We start from the raw sequence: 27,409 nt of genomic DNA on the forward strand, positions 1-27,409 counted from the left end.
ATTATAAAATTTGCTTAATTCTCTTAGCATCCTTTGTAGAAGGAGAAACAATGCACTACTGGGAGCTAGCTGAACACTTTGGTAAGCATACTTATAATTATAAGTGGCATATATCTTCAGCCACCAATTAGCGGATAGCTCCCAGCTCTTGAGCCTACAATGCTTTTCAAAAAAACGATACCAAAGGAACTAAGCAAATTAGAAAATATAAGTAAATTGGAAAGTTGTTTCAAATTTTGCATGCTCTTTCTGAATCATGGAGGGAAATTTTGGGTTATATCTCCCTTTAAGTATGACATTTTTTTAATTATTTTTTTAATACTAAAGATTAAATTAAGAAATGTAAGCAAATCTAAAGGTGATGTACCTAGTTATCAATTATCAATTCTATAATAATGTTCCCCTTTTAAAGGCAGAGTGAACCAAGAGATATTTTGCAATGTAGCTTTGTTTAAATATGGATATTAGTATGCTATTTCTCTTGTAAGGTGTATCCAGTCCACGGATCATCCATTACTTGTGGGATATTCTCCTCCCCAACAGGAAGCTGCAAGAGGATCACCCACAGCAGAGCTGTCTATATAGCTCCTCCCCTAACTGCCACCTCCCGTCATTCTCTTGCAGCTCTCGACAAGCATGGAAGCAGTTAGAGAGATGTGGTGTAATTTAGTTGTTTTTCTTCAATTCAAGAGTTTGTTATTTTCAAATGGTACCGGAGTTGTACTATTTTGGTCTCAGGCAGAAAATAGAAGAAGAATCTGCCTGTGGTCTCTAATGATCTTAGCAGGTTGTAACTAAGATCCATTGCTGTTCTCACACTTAACTGAAGAGAGAGGTAACTTCAGCTTTGGGAATGGCGTGCAGGGTATCCTGCTATGAGGTATGTGCAGTCTAAATTGTTCTAGAGAAATGTATATGCTAGAAAATGCTGTTGATACCGGATTTTTTCAAGGTAAGCATGATTACAGTGATTTAATAACGACTAGTATCATGCTTACTATTAGAGGTAACACTCTTATTATTTTTTCAAGTTACTGAAATATTAAACGTTTTCTGGGAGTGCTTAAAAGTTTTTTTATATGCCTTTTGGTGATAAACTTTATTGGGGCCCAGTTTTTTTCCACATGGCTGGCTTAAATTTGCCTAGAGATAGTTTGTTAGGCCTCTCACTGTGTAGACAGGAAGTGGGAGGGGCCTAATTTTGCACCACATTGCGCATTAGCTTTTGCAGACTGAGACATCCAGTTTCCTTGAAGGAGTTCCCTGAATGCTATAGGACCTCTCTGAGCTTTCTTAAGTCGTTTGTATGGCAAGGTAGGGCCACAGCAGAGCTGTGGCAGTTTGTTGTGACTGTTAAAAAAATGTCTATTTGTTTTTTTTGATCCGTTTTTTAAACTAAGGGGTTAATCATCCATTTGCAAGTGGGTGCAATGCTCTGTTAGCCTATTATACACACTGTAAACATTTCATTTGTTTTACTGCTTTTTTCACTGTTTTTCAAATTCTGACCTTTTTTATTTTTCTTAAAGGCACAGTACCGTTTTTATTTTTTGCTTGTTAACTTTCTGTAAAGTGTTTTCCAAGCTTGCTGGTCTCATTGCTAGTCTGTTTAAACATGTCTGACATAGAGGAAACTCCTTGTTCATTACGTTTAGAAGCCATGGTGGAACCCCCTCTTAGAATGTGTACCAAATGTACTGATTTCACTTTAAGTTATAAAGACCATATTATGTCTTTAAAAGATTTATCACCAGAAGAATCTGACAAGGGGGACGTTATGCCGACTAACTCGCCCCACGTGTCAGAGCCTTTGACTCCCGCTCAAGGGACTCCCGCTCAAGAGGCGCCAGGTACATCTAGCGCGCCCATGGCGTTTACTTTACAAGACATGGCGGCAGTCATGGATAATACACTGTCAGCGGTATTATCCAGACTACCTGGGTTACGAGGAAAGCAAGACAGCTCTGGGGTTAGAAGAAATGCAGAGCACTCTGACGCTTTAGTAGCTACGTCTGATACCCCCTCACAATATGCAGAAGCTGAGGAAGGAGAGCTTCTTTCTGTGGGTGATGTTTCTGACTCAGTGAAGATGATTCAACCTGATTCTGATATGGCAACATTTAAATTTAAGCTTGAACACCTCTGCGTGTTGCTCAGGGAGGTTTTAGCTACTCTGAATGACTGCGACACCATTGCAGTGCCAGAGAAATTGTGCAGATTGGATAGATACTATGCAGTGCCTGTTTACACTGATGTTTTTCCAATACCTAAAAGGTTTTCAGAAATTATTACTAAGGAATGGGATAGACCAGGTGTACCGTTCTCTCCCCCTCCTATTTTTAAAAAATTGTTTCCAATAGATGCCCCATTGGATGATATACTTGACAAGCTTAGAGCACTTAAGCTAGCCAATTAATTTGTTTCTGATGCCATTGTTCATTTGACTAAACTAACGGCTAAGAATTCTAGTTTTGCTATTCAGGCGCGTAGGGCGCTATGGCTTAAATCATGGTCAGCTGACGTTACTTCAAAGTCTAAGCTTCTTAATATTCCTTTCAAGTGGCAGACCCTATTCGGGCCTGGTTTGAAGGAGATCATTTCTGATATCACGGGAGGAAAAGGTCATGCCCTCCCTCAGGACAGGTCTAATAAATCAAGGGCCAAACAAACTAATTTTCGTGCCTTTCGAAACTTTAAGGCGAGCGCGGCATTAACTTCCTCTAATACAAAACAAGAGGGAACTTTTGCCCAGTCCAAGTTGGTCTGGAGACCTAACCTGGCTTGGAACAAAGGTAAGCAGGCCAAAAAGCCTGCTGCTGCCTCTAAGACAGCATGAAGGATTGGCCCCCGATCCGGTAACGGATTGGGCAAGAGATGTCCAGGATCCCTGGGCGTTGGAAATTGTATCCCAGGGATATCTTCTGGACTTCAAAGCTTCCCCTCCAAAAGGGAGATTTAATCTTTCACCATTATCTGCAAACCAGATAAAGAGAGAGGCATTCTTACATTGTGTCCAAAATTCAAAGTCAATGACTCAGCACACAACGGCCCCTTTGCCAGCTACTCAAGAGACCCACTCCAGTCTCTGAAACATCAGTCCAAAGAAATCCAAAAGGAGTAGCAGCAAAAAATAAGTGTTTATTAGGCACAACACAACATTAACAGCAACGTTTCGGTATTGCTACCTTAATCATGCATGATTAAGGTAGCAATACCGAAACGTTGCTGTTAATGTTGTGTTGTGCCTAATAAACACTTATTTCTTTCATGTAATTAGCAAGAGTCCATGAGCTAGTGACATATGGGATATACATTCCTACCAGGAGGGGCAAAGTTTCCCAAACCTTAAAATGCCTATAAATACACCCCTCACCACACCCACAATTCAGTTTTACAAACTTTGCCTCCTATGGAGGTGGTGAAGTAAGTTTGTGCTAGATTCTACGTTGATATGCGCTCCGCAGCAGGTTGGAGCCCGGTTTTTCCTGCAGTGAATGTCAGAGGGATGTGAGGAGAGTATTGCCTGTTTGAATTCAATGATCTCCTTCTACGGGGTCTATTTCATAGGTTCTCTGTTATCGGTCGTAGAGATTCATCTCTTACCTCCTTTTTCAGATCGACGATATACTCTTATAAATATACCATTACCTCTGCTGATTTTCGTTTCAGTACTGGTTTGGCTTTCTACAAACATGTAGATGAGTGTCCTGGGGTAAGTAAGTCTTATTTTCTGTGACACTCTAAGCTATGGTTGGGCACTTTTTTAATAAAGTTCTAAATATATGTATTCAAACATTTATTTGCCTTGACTCAGGATGTTCAACATTCCTTATTTTCAGACAGTCAGTTTCATATTTGGGATAATGCATTTGAATCAAATATTTTTCTTACCTTAAAGATTTGACTTTTTTCCCTGTGGGCTGTTAGGCTCGCGGGGGCTGAAAATGCTTCATTTTATTGCGTCATTTTTTGGCGCTGACTTTTTTGGTGCAAAAAATCTTTTCTGTTTCCGGCGTCATACGTGTCGCCGGAAGTTGCGTCATTTTTGACGTTCTTTTGCGCCAAAAAATGTCGGCGTTCCGGACGTGGCGTCATTTTTGGCGCCAAAAGCATTTAGGCGCCAAATAATGTGGGCGTCTTATTTTGGAGCTAAAAAAATATGGGCGTCGCTTTTGTCTCCACATTATTTAAGTCTCATTATTTATTGCTTCTGGTTGCTAGAAGCTTGTTCATTGGCATTTTTTCCCATTCCTGAAACTGTCATTTATGGAATTTGATCAATTTTGCTTTATATGTTGTTTTTTCTCTTACATATTGCAAGATGTCTCACGTTGCATCTGAGTCAGAAGATACTTCAGGAAAATCGCTGTCTGGTGCTGGAACTACCAAAGCTAAGTGTATCTGCTGTAAACTTTTGGTAGCTATTCCTCCAGCTGTTGTTTGTATTAATTGTCATGACAAACTTGTTAATGCAGATATTTCCTTTAGTAATGTACCATTACCTGTTGCAGTTCCATCAACATCTAATGTTCAGAATGTTCCTGATAACATAAGAGATTTTGTTTCTGAATCCATCAAGAAGGCTATGTCTGTTATTCCTCCTTCTAGTAAACATAAAAAATCTTTTAAAACTTCTCTTTATACAGATGAATTTTTAAATGAACATCATCATTCTGATTCTAATGACTCTTTTGGTTCAGAGGATTCTGTCTCAGAGATTGATGCTGATAAATCTTCATATTTATTTAAAATGGAATTTATTCGTTCTTTACTTAAAGAAGTACTAATTGCTTTAGAAATTGAGGATTCTGGTCCTCTTGATACTAAATCTAAACGTTTAGATAAGGTCTTTAAATCTCCTGTGGTTATTCCAGAAGTTTTTCCTGTTCCTGGTGCTATTTCTGAAGTAATTTCCAGAGAATGGAATAATTTGGGTAATTCATTTACTCCTTCTAAACGTTTTAAGCAATTATATCCTGTGCCGTCTGACAGATTAGAATTTTGGGACAAAATCCCTAAAGTTGATGGGGCTATTTCTACCCTTGCTAAACGTACTACTATTCCTACGTCAGATGGTACTTCGTTTAAGGATCCTTTAGATAGGAAAATTGAATCCTTTCTAAGAAAAGCTTATCTGTGTTCAGGTAATCTTCTTAGACCTGCTATATCATTGGCTGATGTTGCTGCAGCTTCAACTTTTTGGTTGGAAACTTTAGCGCAACAAGTAACAGATCATGATTCTCATAATATTATTATTCTTCTTCAACATGCTAATAATTTTATCTGTGATGCCATTTTTGATATTATCAGAGTTGATGTCAGGTTTATGTCTCTAGCTATTTTAGCTAGAAGAGCTTTATGGCTTAAAACTTGGAATGCTGATATGTCTTCTAGATCAACTCTACTTTCCATTTCTTTCCAGGGTAACAAATTATTTGGTTCTCAGTTGGATTCTATTATCTCAACTGTTACTGGTGAGAAAGGAACTTTTTTACCACAGGATAAAAAATCTAAGGGTAAAAACAGGGCTAATAATCGTTTTCGTTCCTTTCGTTTCAACAAAGAACAAAAGCCTGATCCTTCATCCTCAGGAGCAGTTTCAGTTTGGAAACCATCTCCAGTCTGGAATAAATCCAAGCCTTCTAGAAAAGCAAAGCCAGCTTCTAAGTCCACATGAAGGTGCGGCCCTCATTCCAGCTCAGCTGGTAGGGGGCAGGTTACGTTTTTTCAAAGAAATTTGGATCAATTCTGTTCACAATCTTTGGATTCAGAACATTGTTTCAGAAGGGTACAGAATTGGTTTCAAGATAAGACCTCCTGCAAAGAGATTTTTTCTTTCCCGTGTCCCAGTAAATCCAGTGAAAGCTCAAGCATTTCTGAAATGTGTTTCAGATCTAGAGTTGGCTGGAGTAATTATGCCAGTTCCAGTTCTGGAACAGGGGATGGGGTTTTATTCAAATCTCTTCATTGTACCAAAGAAGGAGAATTCCTTCAGACCAGTTCTGGATCTAAAAATATTGAATCGTTATGTAAGGATACCAACGTTCAAAATGGTAACTGTAAGGACTATCTTGCCTTTTGTTCAGCAAGGGCATTATATGTCCACAATAGATTTACAGGATGCATATCTGCATATTCCGATTCATCCAGATCATTATCAGTTCCTGAGATTCTCTTTTCTGGACAAGCATTACCAGTTTGTGGCTCTGCCGTTTGGCCTAGCTACAGCTCCAAGAATTTTTACAAAGGTTCTCGGTGCCCTTCTGTCTGTAATCAGAGAACAGGGTATTGTGGTATTTCCTTATTTGGACGATATCTTGGTACTTGCTCAGTCTTTTCATTTAGCAGAATCTCATACGAATCGACTTGTGTTGTTTCTTCAAGATCATGGTTGGAGGATCAATTCACTAAAAAGTTCATTGATTCCTCAGACAAGGGTAACCTTTCTGGGTTTCCAGATAGATTCAGTGTCCATGACTCTGTCTTTGACAGACAAGAGACGTCTAAAATTGATTTCAGCTTGTCGAAACCTTCAGTCACAATCATTCCCTTCGGTAGCCTTATGCATGGAAATTCTAGGTCTTATGACTGCTGCATCGGACGCAATCCCCTTTGCTCGTTTTCACATGCGACCTCTTCAGCTCTGTATGCTGAATCAATGGTGCAGGGATTACACAAAGATATCTCAATTAATATCTTTAAAACCGATTGTACGACACTCTCTAACGTGGTGGACAGATCACCATTGTTTAATTCAGGGGGCTTCTTTTGTTCTTCCGACCTGGACTGTAATTTCAACAGATGCAAGTCTCACAGGTTGGGGAGCTGTGTGGGGATCTCTGACGGCACAAGGAGTTTGGGAATCTCAGGAGGTGAGATTACCGATCAATATTTTGGAACTCCGTGCAATTTTCAGAGCTCTTCAGTCTTGGCCTCTTCTGAAGAGAGAATCGTTCATTTGTTTTCAGACAGACAATGTCACAACTGTGGCATACATCAATCATCAAGGAGGGACTCACAGTCCTCTGGCTATGAAAGAAGTATCTCGAATTCTGGTTTGGGCGGAATCCAGCTCCTGTCTAATCTCTGCGGTTCATATCCCAGGTATAGACAATTGGGAAGCGGATTATCTCAGTCGCCAAACGTTGCATCCGGGTGAATGGTCTCTTCACCCAGAGGTATTTCTTCAGATTGTTCAAATGTGGGAGCTTCCAGAAATAGATCTGATGGCGTCTCATCTAAACAAGAAACTTCCGAGGTATCTGTCCAGATCCCGGGATCCTCAGGCGGAAGCAGTGGATGCATTATCACTTCCTTGGAAGTATCATCCTGCCTATATCTTTCCGCCTCTAGTTCTTCTTCCAAGAGTAATCTCCAAGATTCTGAAGGAATGCTCGTTTGTTCTGCTGGTAGCTCCGGCATGGCCTCACAGGTTTTGGTATGCGGATCTTGTCCGGATGGCCTCTTGCCATCCGTGGACTCTTCCGCTAAGACCAGACCTTCTGTCGCAAGGTCCTTTTTTCCATCAGGATCTCAAATCCTTAAATTTAAAGGTATGGAGATTGAACGCTTGATTCTTGGTCAAAGAGGTTTCTCTGACTCTGTGATTAATACTATGTTACAGGCTCGTAAATCTGTATCCAGAGAGATATATTTTAGAGTCTGGAAGACTTATATTTCTTGGTGTCTTTCTCATCATTTTTCTTGGCATTGTTTTAGAATTCCGAGAATTTTACAGTTTCTTCAGGATGGTTTAGATAAAGGTTTATCCGCAAGTTCTTTGAAAGGACAAATCTCTGCTCTTTCTGTTCTTTTTCACAGAAAGATTGCTAATCTTCCTGATATTAATTGTTTTGTACAAGCTTTGGTTCGTATAAAACCTGTCATTAAGTCAATTTCTCCTCCTTGGAGTTTGAATTTGGTTCTGGGGGCTCTTCAAGTTCCTCCGTTTGAACCTATGCATTCATTGGACATTAAATTACTTTCTTGCAAAGTTTTGTTCCTTTTGGCGATCTCTTCTGCCAGAAGAGTCTCTGAATTATCTGCTCTTTCTTATGAGTCTCCTTTTCTGATTTTTCATCAGGATAAGGCGGTGTTGCGAACTTCTTTTGAATTTTTACCTAAGGTTGTGAATTCCAACAACATTAGTAGAGAAATTGTGGTTCCTTCATTATGTCCTAATCCTAAGAATTCTAAGGAGAAATCGTTGCATTCTTTGGATGTTGTTAGAGCTTTGAAATATTATGTTGAAGCTACTAAGTATTTCCGAAAGACTTCTAGTCTATTTGTTATCTTTTCCGGTTCTAGAAAAGGCCAGAAAGCTTCTGCCATTTCTTTGGCATCTTGGTTGAAATCTTTAATTCATCATGCCTATGTCGAGTCGGGTAAAACTCCGCCTCAAAGGATTACAGCTCATTCTACTAGGTCAGTTTCTACTTCCTGGGCGTTTAGGAATGAAGCTTCGGTTGATCAGATTTGCAAAGCAGCAACTTGGTCCTCTTTGCATACTTTTACTAAATTCTACCATTTTGATGTATTTTCTTCTTCTGAAGCAGTTTTTGGTAGAAAAGTACTTCAGGCAGCGGTTTCAGTTTGAATCTTCTGTTTATGTTTTTCATTAAACTTTATTTTGGGTGTGGATTATTTTCAGCAGGAATTGGCTGTCTTTATTTTATCCCTCCCTCTCTAGTGACTCTTGCGTGGAAAGATCCACATCTTGGGTAGTCATTATCCCATACGTCACTAGCTCATGGACTCTTGCAAGTTATGGGAGTGAGCCACCCAGTTCCAAAGGAGGAACAGGGACAAGGCTTCTATTCAAATCTGTTTGTGGTTCCCAAAAAAGAGGGAACCTTCAGACCAATCTTAGATCTCAAGATCCTAAACAAATTTCTCAGGGTCCCATCATTCAAGATGGAGACTATTCGTACCATCCTACCTATGATCCAGGAGGGTCAATACATGACTACAGTGTATTTAAAGGATGCTTATCTTCACATTCCGATACACAAAGATCATCATCGGTTTCTCAGGTTTGCCTTCCTGGACAGGCATTACCAGTTTGTAGCTCTTCCCTTTGGATTAGCTACAGCTCCAAGAATCTTTCCGACGGTTCTGGGGTCACTTCTGGCGGTCCTAAGGCTGCGGGGCATAGCAGTGGCCCCTTATTTAGACGACATTCTGATACAGGCGTCAAATTTCCAAATTGCCAAGTCTCATACGGACATAGTTCTGGCATTTCTGAGGTCGCACGGGTGAAAAGTGAACGAAGAGAAGAGTTCTCTATCCCCTCTCACAAGAGTTTCCTTTCTGGGAACTCTGATAGATTCTCTAGAAATGAGGATTTACCTGACAGAGACCAGGTTATCAAAACTTCTAAATTCTTGCCGTGTTCTTTATTCTACTTCTCACCCTTCGGTGGCTCAGTGTATGGAAGTAATCGGCTTAATGGTAGCGGCAATGGACATAGTGCCGTTTGCCCGCCTACATCTCAGACCGCTGCAACTCTGCATGCTCAGTCAGTGGAATGGGGATTACACAGATTTGTCCCCTCTACTAAATCTGGATCAAGAGACCAGGGATTCTCTTCTCTGGTGGCTATCTCGGGTCCATCTGTCCAAAGGTATGACCTTTTGCAGGCCAGATTGGATAATAGTAATGACAGATGCCAGCCTTCTAGGCTGGGGGGCAGTCTGGAACTCCCTGAAGGCTCAGGGATCGTGGACTCAGGAGGAGACCCTCCTCCCAATAAACATTCTGGAACTAAGAGCGATATTCAATTCTCTTCAAGCTTGGCCTCAGCTAGCGACAATGAGGTTCATCAGATTTCAGTCGGACAACATCACGACTGTGGCTTACATCAACCATCAAGGCGGAACAAGGAGTTCCCTAGCGATGTTGGAAGTTTCAAAGATAATTAGTTGGGCAGCGATTCACTCTTGCCACCTATCAGCTATCCATATCCCAGGTGTAGAGAACTGGGAGGCGGATTTTCTAAGTCGACAGACTTTTCATCCGGGGGAGTGGGAACTCCATCCGGAAGTGTTTGCACAATTGGTTCAACGTTGGGGCGAACCAGAACTGGATCTCATGGCATCTCGCCAGAACGCCAAACTTCCTTGTTACGGATCCAGGTCCAGGGATCCCAAGGCAAAGCTGATAGATGCTCTAGCAGCGCCTTGGTCCTTCAACCTGGCTTATGTGTTTCCACCGTTTCCTCTGCTCCCTCGTCTGATTGCCAAAATCAAGCAGGAGAGAGCATCAGTGATTTTGATAGCACCTGCGTGGCCACGCAGGACTTGGTATGCAGATCTGGTGGACATGTCATCCCTTCCACCATGGACTCTGCCTCTGAGACAGGACCTTCTACTTCAGGGTCCTTTCAACCATCCAAATCTAATTTCTCTGAGACTGACTGCCTGGAGATTGAACGCTAGATTTTATCAAAGCGTGGCTTCTCCGAGTCAGTCATTGATACCTTAATTCAGGCACGAAAGCCTGTCACCAGGAAAATCTATCATAAGATATGGCGTAAATATCTTTATTGGTGTGAATCCAAAGGTTACTCATGGAGTAATGTCAGGATTCCCAGGATATTATCTTTTCTCCAAGAAGGATTGGAAAAGGGATTGTCAGCTAGGTCCTTAAAGGGACAGATTTCCTGCTCTATCTATTCTTTTGCACAAGCGTCTGGCGGATGTTGCAGACGTTCAGGCATTTTGTCAGGCTTTAGTTAGAATTAAGCCTGTGTTTAAACCAGTTGCTCCGCCATGGAGTTTAAATTTGGTTCTTAAAGTTCTCCAAGGGGTTCCGTTTGAACCTCTTCATTCCATAGATATCAAGCTTTTATCTTGGAAAGTTCTGTTTTTGGTAGCTATTTCCTCGGCTCGTAGAGTTTCCGAGTTATCTGCCTTACAGTGTGAATCCCCTTATCTGATCTTCCATGCAGATAAGGTAGTTTTGCGTACCAAACCTGGGTTTTTACCTAAAGTGGTATCTAATAAGAATATCAATCAGGAGATTGTTGTTCCGTCATTGTGTCCTAATCCTTCTTCAAAGAAGGAACGTCTATTACACAATCTTGACGTGGTTCGTGCTTTAAAGTTTTATTTACAAGCTACTAAAGATTTTCGTCAAACATCTGCTTTGTTTGTTGTCTACTCTGGACAGAGGAGAGGCCAAAAGGCTTCGGCAACTTCTCTTTCGTTTTGGCTAAGAAGTATAATACGCTTAGCTTATGAGACTGCTGGCCAGCAGCCTCCTGAAAGGATTACAGCTCATTCTACTAGAGCTGTAGCTTCCACATGGGCTTTTAAAAATGAGGCTTCTGTTGAACATACGCTGCATACTTTTTCAAAGTTTTATAAATTTGATACTTTTGCTTCTTCGGAGGCTATTTTTGGGAGAAAGGTTTTACAGTCAGTGGTACCTTCCGTTTGTCCCTCCCTTCATCCGTGTACTTTAGCTTTGGTATTGGTATCCCACAAGTAATGGATGATCCGTGGACTGGATACACCTTACAAGAGAAAACATAATTTATGCTTACCTGATAAATTTATTTCTCTTGTGGTGTATCCAGTCCACGGCCCGCCCTGTCATTTTAAGGCAGGTATATTTTATTTTTAAACTACAGTCACCACTGCACCCTATGGTTTCTCCTTTCTCTTGCTTGTCTTCGGTCGAATGACTGGTGGTGGAAGTTAAGGGAGGAGCTATATAGACAGTAATGGATGATCCGTGGACTGGATACACCACAAGAGAAATACATTTATCAGGTAAGCATAAATTATGTTTTTCAACAATTTCCTTCTCTTTCATACTACATGGACCCTTGCTTACCAATGTAGGGTTTATATTGTGTATGAATGTGTGTTATTAAATAAAAGAGGGTGGAAACCTTCCCAGAATACTTGACTGAGGAGATGGGGGTGTTGGTAAAAGCTAGCTAATGAGAAAAAATAATCAGGTAGATTACAAGTTGTGCGTTTGTGTTTTAATGCTGAAAAAATGAGCATTAAAACAGCAACGCAGCCATTACGAGTCTTGTGGGTATAGCTATACCGCAAGCCTTTTAGCCTGTAATGCAACGTCAGTCCCGCATTTAAAAAAGGAAGTTTTTTCATGGGATTTCCATAGCGCTGCCATTATGAGTTTTGCGGTGAGGCTAAAAAGCTTGCGTTACACTCTATAACGACAAGTTCCATACCACCATCTGAGACCAGTAGTTATGAGTTTTACGCAACAAAACTGTTACATAAAACTCATAACTAAACTGTTACAAAGTACACTAACACCCATAAACTACCTATTAACCCCTAAACCGAGGCCCTCTCGCATCACAAACACTATATTAAACCTATTAACCACTAATCTGCCGCTCCTGACATCGCCACCACTAAATAAAGTTATTAACCCCTAAACCTCTGGCCTCCTACATCACTACCACTAAATAAACCTATTAACCGCCAAACCGCCAGCCCCCCACATTGTAACAACCTAAATTAAACTATTTTAACCCCAAAACCTAACCATAACCCCAACACCACCTAACTTTAAAATAATTAAATTAGAGCTAAATTAAAGTTATAATTATTAACTAAATAATACCTATTTAAATCTAAATACATACTTACCTGTGAAATAAAACCTAAGCTTGCTACAATATAACTAATAGTTATATTGTAGCTAGCTTAGGTTTTATTTTTATTTCACAGCTAAGTTTGTATTTATTTTAACTAGGTAGACTAGTTAGTAAATAGTTATTAACTATTTACTAACTACCTAGTTAAAATAAATACAAACTTACCTGTGAAATAAAACCTTAGCTGCCTTACACTAAAACCTACCATTACAAAAAATAACAAACAAAATTAATCAAAACAATAAAAAATATTCCTATTCTAATACCCACCCCAAAATAAAAAACCCTAATCTATAATAAACTACCAAGGGCCCTTAAAAAAGGGCCTTTTGTAGGGCATTGCCCTAAAGAAATCAGCTATTTTTCTACAAAAGAAAAACAAATACCCCTAACAGTATACAAACCCCCACCCCCAATCCCACAAAATAAAAATAAAGTAAAACCCATTGCCCTGAAAAGAGCATTTGTATGGGCATTGCCCTTAAAAGGGCATTCAGCTCTTTTGCTGCCCATTAAAAATAAAAAATGTCTGTTCTAAAAAGAAAAACCCACCCAAAAAGAAATAAAAACATTACACAAAATAATAAACAAATTATCTAAAATAATAAAAAAAAATTCTATTCTAATACCCATTTAAAATAAAAACACCCCTAAATAAAAGAAACCTAATCTATAATAAACTACCAATAGCCCTTAAAAGGGCATTGCCCTAAAGAAATCAGCTCTTTTTCGAAACAAAAATACAAAGACCCACTAACATTACAAACCCCCACCCCCCCCCAAACCTACAAAATAAAAAAAACTATGTAAAAAAACCTAATCTACCCATTGCCCTGAAAGGGCATTTGTATGGGCACTGCCCTTAAAAGGGCATTCAGCTCTTTTTCTTGCCCTTTAAAAGGGCATTTAGCTCTTTTAAGAAATGCCCAACCCCTAATCTAAAAAAAAACCACCCAGGTACTCACAGTTGCTGAAGTCCCGGTTGAAGGATCTTCATCCCGGCGGCTCCATCTTCATCCATCGCGGGACTGACATCTTTTTCATCCCTGTGGAGGTGGAGCGGTCGATGCGCGGATGCAGAGGTCCAGGCGGAGTTTCAAGGCGAAGGTCCATCGATCCGGCGTGGAGGTCCTTTTCATGCGATTGTCCACCGCACACTGAGGATTGGAATGCAAGGTACCCCTTTTATACTGGGGTACAATTGCATTGCTATTGGATGAAAAATTTGAATCAGCCAATAGGAATTAGGGCTGCTAAAATCCTATTGGCTGTTCAAATCAGCCAATAGTATGAGAGCTACTGAAATTCTATTGACTATTTTTTTCCCCCCATAGACATCAATGGAGCTGCGTTACGGAGCTTTTCATTCCGCGATTGCAGGTGTTAGTTTTTTTCTAACTCGCTCTCCCCATTGATATCTATAGGGAAAGCGTGCACAAGCACGTCAAATCAGCACTTGGATTTTGTGCGGTATGGAGATCAACGCAACCATATCACACACACAAGCCGGCTGTTTCAAAACTTGTAATGGCAGCGCTATGGAGGGTGAAATAACGCAATTTTTGTTGCGTTAGTTAAATACCCTCTATCGTGCGTAGCTCGTAATCTAGCTGAATATGAGCTCCAGACTCTCTAGGTAGAGAGGAGCAAGCACAATTTTGAGAGATATTTTACAGCAAAAGCATTTAAAATAAATAATGAATGAATGGGTTATATGCTGATCATGTTAATTAAGTATGAGCTGTTACATTTTTAGTTAATGTCCCTTCTTAAGTTACAGTGTTATGTAATCACAATATTTTTACCATTGTAAGGAGAAACAACTCTCTCTTTCTCTCTTTTTCTCTTTCTCTCTTTTTTTCTCTCATTCTCTCATGTAATTGACATTTTTATTTAAATTATCTTAACAGCAGTTTCCTGGTCTCAATATCCCAATCTTTCAGCATTCCAAACTTCATGACCTCCTACTAATTCCAGTTATTGGCCCACGGTATGTATCCAAATATTTCTTTGTAGCCAAAATTATCCAGTTTACGCATATAAAAATACCAGTAATTTCTTCAAGCATGCAACAACATTCCAGATTAAATAGAGCAAGAAGTCTCTTGCTATTTTATTTACAAAACCTATAAAATGTAAGGATGGGCTGAAAAGGCTTTCATAGGATAAAGTTAATGCTTGCTTAGTAGATGTGTAATATAAGTCACATTGTCTGTCAATGCCATTAGAATAATTGGTTGGGCACATTGTATTGATTGAGAACCTGAGCTAACTCATGATCCCAATTTAAAAAATAAAGATTCTCCCAAACACAATCCTTCTAGACTATTACTCAAACTGATGTTTTCTATTGCCATAGCAACAATCAGAGGGATTCAGAGAGACTTTATTATTTCTAAAAAATATAGGGAAGGATGACATTGAGTTTAAACCACTGTGATTGCCTAGCATATTATCAGTCCTATAATGCAGTGTTTCTCAACTCCAGTCCTTAAGTACCTCTAACGGGTATAATGAAATATAAGGACAGTAACTAAGGATTGGATAGAGCATGACATTTTGAACAACTTTTTACAATTTCTTTCTATCCTCAATTTTGCTTAGTTCTCTTGATATTCTTTATTAAAAAGTAATCCTAGGTGAGCTCAGGCGTGTTCACATGGTTTTTAGTTTAGCCATCTGGCAGCAGTGTTTGTAACAATGGTTATAGTTATTATACATAGTTGCAAACACTGCTGTCGAGGTTGTTACAAATACTCTATGGCAGCAGTGTTTGCAACTATGTATAACATAGCTATAAACATTCTGAGCTCACCTACAATAACTCTTTAACAAAGGATATTAAGGGAACTATGCAAAATTCATAACAGAAGTAAATTGGAAAGTTGTTTAACCCCCTTAACGACCAAGGACATACAGGGTACGTCCTACAAAAACTGTCACTTAATGACCAAGGACGTACCCTGTACGTCCTCAGGGTTTTCAAGCGCTGGAAGCGAACGTGATCGGTTCCAGCCACTTTCAGGTTATTGCAGTGATGCATCGATATTGAGGCATCCTGCAATAACCTTTTCTTTTACAAGATATGACGAGTCCATGGATTTCATCTTTACTTATGGGATTACGCCTCCTTACGCAGGAAGTGGCAAAGAGCACCACAGAAGAGCTGTATATATAGCTCCTCCCTTCCCTCCCCCTCCAGTCATTCTCTTTGCCTGTGTCAGTGATAGGAAGAGGTAAAGTGAGGTGTTAGTTTAGATTCTTCAATCAAGAAGTTTTTTATTTTAAAATGGTGCCAGTGAGTACTATTTTTCTCAGGGAGAAATAGTTAGTCTATAACTTCCCAAGAGGAGTGGACACATTTTATTTTTCTGCCCTGATGTTGATGATCTTAGCAAAAGTTATCTAAGATCCATGCTGGTCCCACAGAGCAGTTGAAGGTAGAGTAAAGAAACATATCCTACCAAGTGGTGCAATATTGTTAAGCTATTTTCGGCACATAAGGGCAATTTTTATTGCTGAAAACATTGTTTTGTCTAATATCAGAAAAATTGTTGCGCTTTTATTATTTAAAGGCGCAGTACATATTTTAGTTCAAAAATTGTTAATACAATATATCAAGCATAAGACGACTATTATTGCCATTGCTAGTCTGTTTAACATGTCTGAACTTGAGGAAACTACTTGTTCTATGTGTTTAGATGCCATTGTGGAACCCCCTCTTACTTTTTGTCCCTCATATACTGAAAGGGCCTTACAATGTAAAGGGCAGATTTTCTTTAAGGAAAGTGTGTCTAAGGATGCTTCTCAATCTGATGAGAATCAGGGTATGCCACTACTTTCTCCCCAAGCGTCACAACCTTTAACGCCCACCCAAGCGACGCCGGGTTCTTCAACCGCGTCTACTTCATTTACTCTGCAGGATATGGCTGCAGTTATGTCATCTACCCTTACAGAGGTTTTATCTAAATTGCCAGTGTTACAGGGCAAACGTAGCAGGACAGAGGTCAATTTGAATACTGCGACCTCTGATGCTTTGTTGGTTATTTCTGATGTACCCTCACAGCGATCTGATTTGGGGGTCAGGGAACTTCTGTCTGAGGGGGAACTTTCTGATTCAGGAAGTGTGTTACCTCAGACGGATTCAGACGTCATGTCCTTTAGATTTAAGCTTAAACACCTCCGCCTGTTGCTTCGGGAGGTTTTAGCAACTCTGGATGACTGTGACTCTATTGTGGTACCACCAGAGAAATTGTGTAAAATGGACAAATCACTTGGAGGTGCCTGCTTACTCTGATGTTTTTCCGGTTCCTAAGAGAATCTCGGAAATTATTACACGGGAATGGGAAAGACCGGGGTATCCCGTTCTCACCTTCTCCTAATTTTAAGAAAATGTATCCCATATCTGACACTGTTTGGGACTTTTGGCAGACAGTCCCTAAGGTGGAGGGACCTATATCTACCCTGGCTAAGCGTACAACTATTCCTATTGAAGACAGTTGTGCTTTCAAAGACCCTATGGATAAGAAATTGGAGGGTCTTCTAAAAAAGTTATTTATTCATCAGGGTTTCCTTTTACAACCTACAGCCTGCATTGTACCAGTTACCACTGCGGCGGCTTTCTGGTTTGATGCCTTAGAAGAGTCTCTTAAGACTGAAACCTCCTTTAGAGGAAATGCTAGATAGAATTAAGGCTCTTAAGTAGGCTAATTGTTTTATTACAGACGCCGCCTTTCAGATTGCCAAGTTGGCGGCTAAGAATGCCGGATTTGCCATTTTAGCACGTAGAGTGTTATGGGTGATTTCTTGGTCTGCTGATGTGTCATCTAAGTCGAAGCTTTTGGCTATTCCTTTCAAAGGGAAAACCCGATTCAGGCCTGACTTGAAAGAAATCATTTCTGACATTACTGGAGGTAAGGGTCATCTCCTACCTCAAGATAAAGCAGCTAAACTGAGGAAAAATTATCTCCCAAGGGGGAGGTTTCTTCTTTCACAATTGTCTGTAGACCAGATAAAAAGAGAGGCGTTCTTACGTTGTGTAAAAGACCTCTCTACTATGGGAGTAATTCGTCCCGTCACAATGCTGGAACAGGGGCAGGGATTTTACTCAAATCTTTTCGTGGTTCCCATTTTAGATCTCAAGAGTCTAAACAAGTTTCTCAGAGTCCCATCTTTCAAGATGGAGACTATTCGAACAATTCTTCCATTGATCCAGGAGGGTCAATATATGACTACCGTGGAATTGAAGGATGCATACCTTCATATTCCTATCTACAAGGATCATCATCAGTTCCTAAGGTTTGCCTTCCAAGACAAACATTTTCAGTTCGTGGCTCTTCCCTTCAGGTTGGCCACAGCACCCAGGATCTTCACAAAGGTTCTAGGGTCCCTTCTGGCGGTTCTCAGGTCACAGGGTATTGCAGTGGTGCCTTATCTAGACGATATTCTGATCCAGGTGTCGTCTTACCATCTGACAAAGTCTCATACAGACATGGTTCTGTCCTTTCTGAGGACTCACGGGGTGGAAGGTGAATCTAGAAAAGAGTTTGTTAATTCCACAGACCAGGGTTCCCTTCCTGGGAACTCTAATAGATTCCATATCCATGAAAATTTTCTTGACAGAGGTCAGAAAGTTAAAGATTATGAACACATGCCGAGCCCTTCAGTCCAATCCTCGGCCATCAGTGGCTCAGCGCATGGAGGTAATTGGATTGATGGTGGCGGCAATGGACATCATTCCGTTTGCTCGTTTTCATCTCAGACCGCTACAACTGAACATGCTCAGGCAGTGGAATGGAGATTATGCAAATTTGTCTCCTCGGATAGATCTGGATCAGGAGACAAGAGACTCTCTTCTTTGGTGGTTGTCGCTGGATCATCTGTCCCAAGGGACGTGTTTCCGCAGACCCTCATGGGTGATAGTGACAATGGACGCCAGCCTTCTAGGTTGGGGTGCAGTCTGGAATTCCCTGAAGGCTCAGGGTGTGTGGACTCAGTCAGAGTCTCTACTTCCAATCAATATTCTGGAATTGAGAGCAATATTCAATGCGCTTCAGGCTTGGCCTCAGTTGGCTTCGGCCAAATTCATCCGTTTTCAGTCGGACAACATCACGACTGTGGCTTACATCAATCATCAGGGAGGAACAAGAAGTTCCTTAGCGATGACAGAAGTATCCAAGATAATTTGGTGGGCGGAGGCTCACTCTTGTTATCTGTCAGCAATCTACATCCCAGGAGTGGACATCTGGGAAGCGGACTTTTTAAGCAGACAGACGTTTCATCCGGGGGAGTGGGAACTCCATCCGGAGGTCTTTGCCACCCTGATTCTCAGATGGGGCAGACCGGAATTGGATCTGATGGCATCTCGTCAGAATGCCAAGCTCTCAAGATATGGATCCAGGTCAAGGGATCCTCAGGCCGAACTGATAGATGCCTTGGCAGTGCCTTGGACCTTCAACGTAGCTTATGTGTTTCCACCGTTTGCTCTCCTTCCCCAGGTGATTGCTCGGATCAAACAGGAGAGGGCTTCAGTAATTCTAATCGCGCCTGCGTGGCCTCGCAGGACTTGGTATGCCGATCTAGTGGACATGTCCTCTCTGCCGCCGTGGAAGCTTCCATTGAGGCAGGACCTTCTCATTCAGGGACCCTTCCAACACCCAAATCTAGTTTCTCTGCAACTGACTGCTTGGAGATTGAACGCTTGATTTTATCTAAGCGGGGGCTCTCTGATTCGGTCATTGATACTTTGATTCAGGCACATAAGCCTGTTACTAGAAAGATCTACCATAAGATATGGCATAAATATCTTTATTGGTGCGAATCCAAGGGCTACTCATGGCATAGAGTTAGGATTCCCAGGATTCTGTCTTTTCTCCAAGAAGGATTGGAGAAAGAGTTATCAGCAAGTTCCTTGAAGGGACAAATCTCTGCTTTGTCAATTCTACTACACAAACGTTTGGCAGATGTTCAGTCTTTTTGTCAGGCTCTAACCAGAATCAAGCCCGTGTTTAGACCAATTGCTCCACCCTGGAGTTTGAATTTAGTTCTTAATGTTCTTCATGGGGTTCCGTTTGAACCCATGCATTCCATAGATATTAAGTTGTTATCTTGGAAGGTTTTATTTTTGGTTGCTATTTCTTCTGCTCGTAGAGTTTCTGAGCTTTCAGCGTTACAATGTGACTCGCCTTATCTTATCTTCCATTCTGATAAGGTGGTTTTACGTACCAAACCTGGTTTCATTCCTAAGGTTGTTTCTAATAAGAATATTAATCAGGAAATTATTGTTCATTCATTATGTCCTAATCCTTCTTCTAAGAAGGAGCGTCTTTTGCATAACTTGGACGTGGTCCGTGCCCTGAAGTTTTACTTGCAGGCAACTAAGGAATTTCGTCAATCATCTTCATTATTTGTTGTTTTTTCTGGAAAGCGTAGGGGCCAGAAAGCTACGGCAACCTCTTTCTTTTTGGCTGAAGAGTATCATCCGTCTGGCATATGAGACTGCTGGACAGCAGCCTAATGAAAGAATTACGGCTCATTCTACTAGGGCTGTGGCTTCCTCATGGGAATTTAAAAACGATTCTTCTGTTTGCAAGGCTGCAACTTGGTCGTTTCTTCACACTTTTTCCAAATTTTCCAAATTTGATACTTTTGCTTCTTCTGAGGCTGGTTTTGGGAGAAAGGTTCTTCAAGCAGTGGTGCCTTCTGTTTAGGTTCCTGTCTTGTCCCTCCCTTTTATCCGTGTCCTATAGCTTTGGTATTGTATCCCATAAGTAAGGATGGAATCTGTGGACTTGTCATATCTTGTAAAAGAAAAGTAAATTTATGTTTACCTGATAAATTTATTTCTTTTACGATATGACGAGTCCACGGCCCGCCCTGTCATTTCGAAGACAGGTATTTATTTTTGTTAAACTTCAGTCACCTCTGCACCTTTGGCTTTTCCTTTCTCTTCCTAACTTCGATCGAATGACTGGAGGGGGAGGGAAGGGAGGAGCTATATATACAGATCTGCTGTGGTGCTCTTTGCCACTTCATGCTGAACAGGAGGCGTAATCCCATAAGTAAGGATGAAATCCGTGGACTCGTCATAACGTAAAAGAAAAAAAATTATCAGGTAAGCATAAATATCCTTTTTTAAGCATCTGATGCAGAAAGAGCCACTATGTGGCCCTCTCTGCATCGGCCAGCGATGGTGCCGATCGTTGGTGGGTGGGAGCCATAGCAGGGAGACTGGTGGGCGGCCCATCGCTGGTGCGTGTTCCGGATCCTGTTACTGAGTGTCCGGTAGCGTGCATGTAGAGCGGGGGGCAAGGCTCGGGAGCATGCGCACGGACATCAACATATGCCAAAGGAGGGAGAAGGAAAGAGAAAGGGAGAGGGGGGATTTGTTTTGAAAGGGATCCGGGAGGGGGGTAGGGTATTGAGGGGGCAGCTACACTACAGAAAATTGGGTGTTAAAGGGACATGAAACCCAAATTTATTCTTTCATGATTTAGAAAGAGCATGTCATTTTTAAACAACTTTCCAATTTACTTCTGTGATCTAATTTGCTTTATTCTCTTGATATTTTTTGTTGAAAAGCATATCTGAATAGGCTCAGTAGCTGCTGATTGGTGACTGCACATAGATGCCAGGTGTGATTGGCTCACCAATGTGCATTGCTATTTCTTCAACAAAGGATATCTGTAGAATGAAGCAAATTAAATAATAGAAGCAAATTGGAATTTTGTTTAAAATTGTATTCTCTATCTGAATCATGAAAGAGAAAAATTTGGGGATTCATGTCCCTTCAATATTTATTTTGGGAAAAAAGGGGCAAATTTGTAAGTAAACTGGGTACTGGCAGACAGCTGCCTGTACCTAAGATGGCGGCCAATAGGTTGAGGGGGGAGGCTTAGAGAGCTGTTTGGGGGGATCAGGGAGGTTGGGGGGTTATGGGGGATCCTAAAGTTCATATAAAATATATATAAAATAAATCTTAAAAAACACCATTATTTTTATACTGGCAGACTTTCTGCCAGTACTTAAGATGGTGGTGACAATTGTGATGTGGGGTTGGGAAGAGAGCTGTTTGAGGGGTATCAGGGAGGGATCAGAGGGTGGGATGTGTCAGGTGGGATGCTGATCTCTACACTAAAGCTAAAATTAACCCTACCAGCTACCTAATTACCTCCTTAACTGCTGGGCGTAATACAATTGTGGTGCGCAGTGGCATTTAGCGGCCCTCTAATTACCAAAAAGCACGGAAAGCCATATATGCCTGCTATTTCTGAACAAAGGGGATCCCAGAGAAGCATTTACAACCATGTGTGTCATAATTGCACAAGCTGTTTGTAAATAATTTCAGTGAGAAACCTAAAGTTCGTGAAAAAGTTTACGATTTTTGTTATTTGATCACATTTGGCGGGGAAATTGTGGCATAAAATATACCAAAATGGGCCTAGATCAATACTTTGGGTTGTCTACTACACTACACTAAAGCTAAAATTTACCCTACAAGCTCCCTTATTAGTCCCTTCACTGCTGGGCATAATACAAGTGTGGTGCGCAGCGGCATTTTTATCGGCCTTCTAATTACCAAAAAGTAATGCCAAAGCCATAAATGTCTGCTATTTCTGAACAATGGGGATCCAAGAGAAGCATTTACAACCATTTGTGCCATAATTGCACAAGCTGTTTGTAAATAATTTCAGTGAGAAACCTAAAGTTTGTCAAAAAGTGAACGATTTTGTTTTATTTGATCGCATTTAGCTGTGAAATGGTGGCATGAAATATACCAAAATGGGTTTAGATCAATACTTTGGGTTGTTTACTATAAAAAAATATATGCATGTCAAGGGATATTCAGGGATTCGTGACAGATATCAGTGTTACAATGTAACTATCGCTAATTTAGAAAAAAAAAATTTGGAAATAGCAAAGTGCTACTTGTATTTATTGCCCTATAACTCTGCAAAAAAAAGCAAAGAACATGTAAACATTGGGTATTTCTAAACTCAGGATAAAATTTAAAAACTATTTAGCATGGGTGTTTTTTGTTACTGCTGTAAACATTGGGTATTTCTAAACTCAGGATAAAATTTAAAAACTATTTAGCATGGGTGTTTTTTGGTGTTTGTAGATGTGTAAGATTTTGGGGGGCAAAGTTAGAAAAAGTGTGGGGGGGTTTTCTCCATTTTTTCATCATATTTTATATATATTTTTTATAGTAAATTATAACATATGATGAAAATAATGGTATCTTTAGAAAATCCATTTAATGGCGAGAAAAATAGTATATAATATGTGTGGGTATAGTAAATAAGTAACAGGAAAATTACAGCTAAACACAAACACCGCAGAAATATAGAAATAGCCCTGGTCCTTAAGGGTAAGAAAATTGAAAAATGGTCTGGTCACTAAGGGGTTAAAATTGCATGTTCTTTCTGAATTATCAATATTTCTCTTGTTAAGTGTATCCAGTCCACGGATCATCCATTACTTATGGGATATTCTCCTTCCCAACAGGAAGTTGCAAGAGTTCACCCACAGCAGAGCTGCTATATAGCTCCTCCCCTAACTGCCATACCCAGTCATTCTCTTGCAACTCTCAACATAGATGGAGGTCGTAAGAGGAGTGTGGTGTTTTATACTTAGTTTATTTCTTCAATTAAAAGTTTGTTATTTTTAAATGGTACCGGAGTGTACTGTTTATCTCAGGCAGTATTTAGAAGAATAATCTGCCTGCGTTTTCTATGATCTTAGCAGAAGTAACTAAGATCCATTGCTGTTCTCACATATTCTGAGGAGTGAGGTAACTTCAGAGAGGGAATGGCGTGCAGGTTTTCCTGCAATAAGGTATGTGCAGTTAATATTTCTCCAACATTGGTGTGTCCGGTCCACGGCGTCATCCATTACTTGTGGGATATTCTCCTCCCCTACAGGGAAAGGCAAGGAGAGCACACAGCAAGAGCTGTCCATATAGCTCCCCCTCTGGCTCCGCCCCCCAGTCATTCTCCTTGCCGCTGTGAACAAGTAGCATCTCCACGGGGATGGTGAGGAGTTTGTGGTGTTTAGTTGTAGTTTTTTATTCTTCTATCAAGAGTTTGTTATTTTAAAATAGTGCTGGTTGTACTATTTACTCTGAAACAGAAAGAGATGAAGAGTTCTGTTTAAAAGAGGAGTATGATTTTAGCAGCAGTAACTAAAATCGATTGCTGTTCCCACACAGGACTGTTGAGATGAGAGAACTTCAGTTGGGGGGAACAGTTTGCAGACTTTTCTGCTCAAGGTATGACTAGCCATTTTCTAACAAGACTGTGTAATGCTGGAAGGCTGTCATTTTTCCCTCATGGGGATCGGTAAGCCATTTTCTTAGACTTAGAAAGAATAAAGGGCTTATTATGGGCTATTAACTGGTGGACACTCTTAAGGGCTAAATCGATTGTTTATTTAAGTTTTTATTTAAAGTTTGAAGTGGATTTCACACTTTTATTATTTGGGGAACGTTTTTTATCACCAGGCACTAGTTAAGACACCTTCCCAGTCAGGAAGGGCCTTTCACTGTATTAGGCAGAGCCTCATTTTCGCGCCATTATTGTGCAGTTTCTTTTAAGTACAGTGCATGCAGATGCATGTGAGAGGGTCTGGTGTCCACTGAAAAAGTTCCTAGAAGGCTTGAAATACCCCCTGGGATAGTTGAAGTCACAACAAAGGCTGTGGCTGGGACTGTAGTGGGGTTAAAATTTCAAACGGCTCCGGTTTCCACATTTTAAGGGTTAACAGCTTGGGGTGCAATACTTTGAATGCATTAAGACACTGTGGTGAAAATTTGGTAAAGATTGGATAATTCCTTCATAGTTTTTCACATATTCAGTAATAAAGTGTGCCCTGTTTAACATTTAAAGAGACAGTAACGGTTTTGTTTTAAAACGGTTTTTGTACTTTATTAACCAGTTTAAGCCTGTTTAACATGTCTGTACCTTCTGATAGATCATGTTCTGTATGTATGGAAGCCAATGTGGTTCCCCCTTCAAATATATGTGATAATTGTGCCATTGCGTCCAAACACAGTAAGGACAGTATTGTCACAAATTGTAAGGTTGCCCAGGATGATTCCTCAGATGAAGGAAGTAGAGATAGTTCTACATCTTCTCCTTCTGTGTCTATACCAGTTATGCCCGCGCAGGCGACCCCTAGTACTTCTAGCGCGCCAATGCTTGTTACTATGCAACAATTGACGGCAGTAATGGATAACTCCATAGCTAGTATTTTATCCAAAATGCCAGCATTTCAGAGAAAGCGTGATTGCTCTGTTTTAAACACTGTAGAGCAGGAGGGCGCTGATGATAATTTTTCTGTCATACCCTCACACCAGTCTGAAGTGGCAGTGAGGGAGGGTTTCTCAGATGGAGAAATTTCTGATACAGGAAGAATTTCTCAGCAGGCAGAACCTGATGTTGTGACATTTAAATTTAAATCAGAGCATCTCCGCGCATTACTTAAGGAGGTGCTATCTACTCTGGATGATTGTGACAATCTGGTCATCCCAGAAAACTTGTGCAAGATGGACAAGTTCCTAGAGGTCCCGGTGCACCCTGATGCCTTTCCGATACCTAAACGGGTGGCGGACATAGTGAATAAGGAGTGGGAGAAGCCAGGCATACCTTTTTGTCCCTCCTCCTATATTTAAGAAATTGTTCCCTATGGTCGACCCCAGGAAGGACATATGGCAAACAGTCCCTAAGGTCGAGGGGGCGGTTTCTACACTAGCCAAACGCACGACCATTCCCATTGAGGACAATTGTGCTTTCAACGATCCTATGGATAAAAAATTGGAGGGTTTGCTTAAAAAGATTTTTGTACAGCAAGGTTACCTCCTTCAACCTATTTCGTGCATTATTCCTGTCACTACAGCGGCGTGGTTCTGGTTCGAGGAACTGGAAAAGTCGCTCAGTAGGGAGAATCCGTATGAGGAAGTCATGGACAGAATTCACGCACTTAAGTTAGCTAATTCCTTTATTTTAGACGCCGCTTAGCAGTTAGCGAGATTAGCGGCGAAAAATTCAGGGTTTGCAATTGTGTCGCGCAGAGCGCTCTAGCTAAAGTCTTGGTCGGCGGATGTATCTTCCAAGACAAAATTGCTTAATATCCCTTTCAAAGGTAAGACCCTTTTTGGGCCAGAATTGAAAGAAATTATTTCAGACATCACTGGGGGAAAGGGCCATGCCCTCCCACAGGACAGGCCTTTCAAGGCTAAGAATAAGTCCAATTTTCGTTCCTTTCGCAATTTCAGGAACGGACCGGCTTCTAACTCGGCAGCCTCTAGACAAGAGGGTAGCGCTTCCCAGACTAAACCAGCTTGGAAACCAATGCAAGGCTGGAATAAGGGTAAACAGGCCAAGAAGCCTGCTGCTGCTACCAAGACAGCATGAAGGGGTAGCCCCCGATCCGGGACCGGATCTAGTAGGGGGCAGACTCTCTCTCTTTGCTCAGGCCTGGGCAAGAGATGTTCAGGATCCCTGGACACTAGAAATAGTCTCTCAGGGTTATCTTCTAGAATTCAAGGAACTACCCCCAAGGGGAAGGTTCCACATTTCTCACTTATCTTCAAACGAAATAAGTAGACAGGCATTCTTACATTGTGTAGAAGACCTGTTAAAGATGGGAGTGATACACCCAGTTCCAACTGTGGAACAAGTTCAGGAGTTTTTACTCAAATCTGTTTGTAGTTCCCAAAAAAGAGGGAACTTTCAGACCAATTCTGGATTTAAAAATTCTAAACAAATTTCTCAGAGTTCCATCGTTCAAAATGGAAACCATTCGAACAATTTTACCTACAATCCAGGAGGGTCAATATATGACTACCGTGGATTTAAAGGATGCGTATCTACATATTCCTATCCACAAAGATCATCATCAGTTCCTAAGGTTCGCCTTTCTGGACAAACATTATCAGTTTGTGGCTGTCTTATTCGGACTAGCCACTGCTCCCAGAATTTTCACAAAGGTGCTCGGGTCCCTTCTAGCGGTTCTAGGACCAAGGGGCATTGCAGTGGCACCTTATCTGGACGACATTCTAATGCAAGCGTCGTCTCTTTCCAAGGCAAAGGCTCATACAGACATTGTTCTAGCCTTTCTCAGATCTCACGGGTGGAAGGTGAACGTAGAAAAGAGTTCCCTGTCTCCGTCGAAAAGAGTTCCCTTTTTGGGAACAATAATAGATTCTTTTGAAATGAAGATCTTCCTGACAGAAGTCAGAAAGTCAAAGCTTCTAAACGCTTGTCAAGTTCTTCTCTCTATTCTGCAGTCTTCCATAGCTCAGTGCATGGAAGTAGTAGGGTTGATGGTTGCAGCAATGGACATAGTTCCTTTTGCTCGAATTCATTTAAGACCATTACAACTGTGCAAGCTCCAGTAGACAGGATCACCTGTCTCAGGGAATGAGTTTCTACAGACCAAAGTGGGTCATTGTCACGACCGACGCCAGTCTATCAGGCTGGGGCGCGGTCTGGGATTCCCTGAAAACTCAGGGTTTATGGTCTCGGGAAGAGTCTCTTCTCCCGATCAACATCCTAGAACTGAGAGCGATATTCAATGCTCTCCGGGCTTGGCCTCATCTAGCGAAGGCCGGATACATAAGATTCCAGTCAGATAACATGACGACTGTAGCTTACATCAACCATCAGGGAGGAACAAGGAGTTCCTTGGCGATGAGAGAGGTATCAGAGATCATCAAATGGGCGGAGGATCACTCCTGCCACCTATCTGCAATCCACATCCCAGGAGTAG

General features: G+C 41.0%; 1 protein-coding gene across 4 annotated transcripts in view; it reads left to right on the top strand.

The window, feature by feature from the left end:
• Nucleotides 1–27,409, top strand: part of NSUN6 (NOP2/Sun RNA methyltransferase 6) — a 391,580-nt gene that overhangs the window by 109,536 nt on the left and 254,635 nt on the right. For 3 of the 4 annotated variants that reach the window (XM_053713964.1, XM_053713966.1, XM_053713967.1), the window contains one exon: nt 14,551–14,630. In XM_053713964.1, coding sequence (XP_053569939.1) covers nt 14,551–14,630 — 80 coding nt within the window. The remainder of the gene's footprint in view (nt 1–14,550; nt 14,631–27,409) is intronic. The other variant, XM_053713965.1, reaches the window with a different exon arrangement.

This window comes from Bombina bombina, chromosome 5, assembly GCF_027579735.1.
Source record: "Bombina bombina isolate aBomBom1 chromosome 5, aBomBom1.pri, whole genome shotgun sequence".
Classification (NCBI taxonomy): Eukaryota; Metazoa; Chordata; class Amphibia; order Anura; family Bombinatoridae; genus Bombina; species Bombina bombina.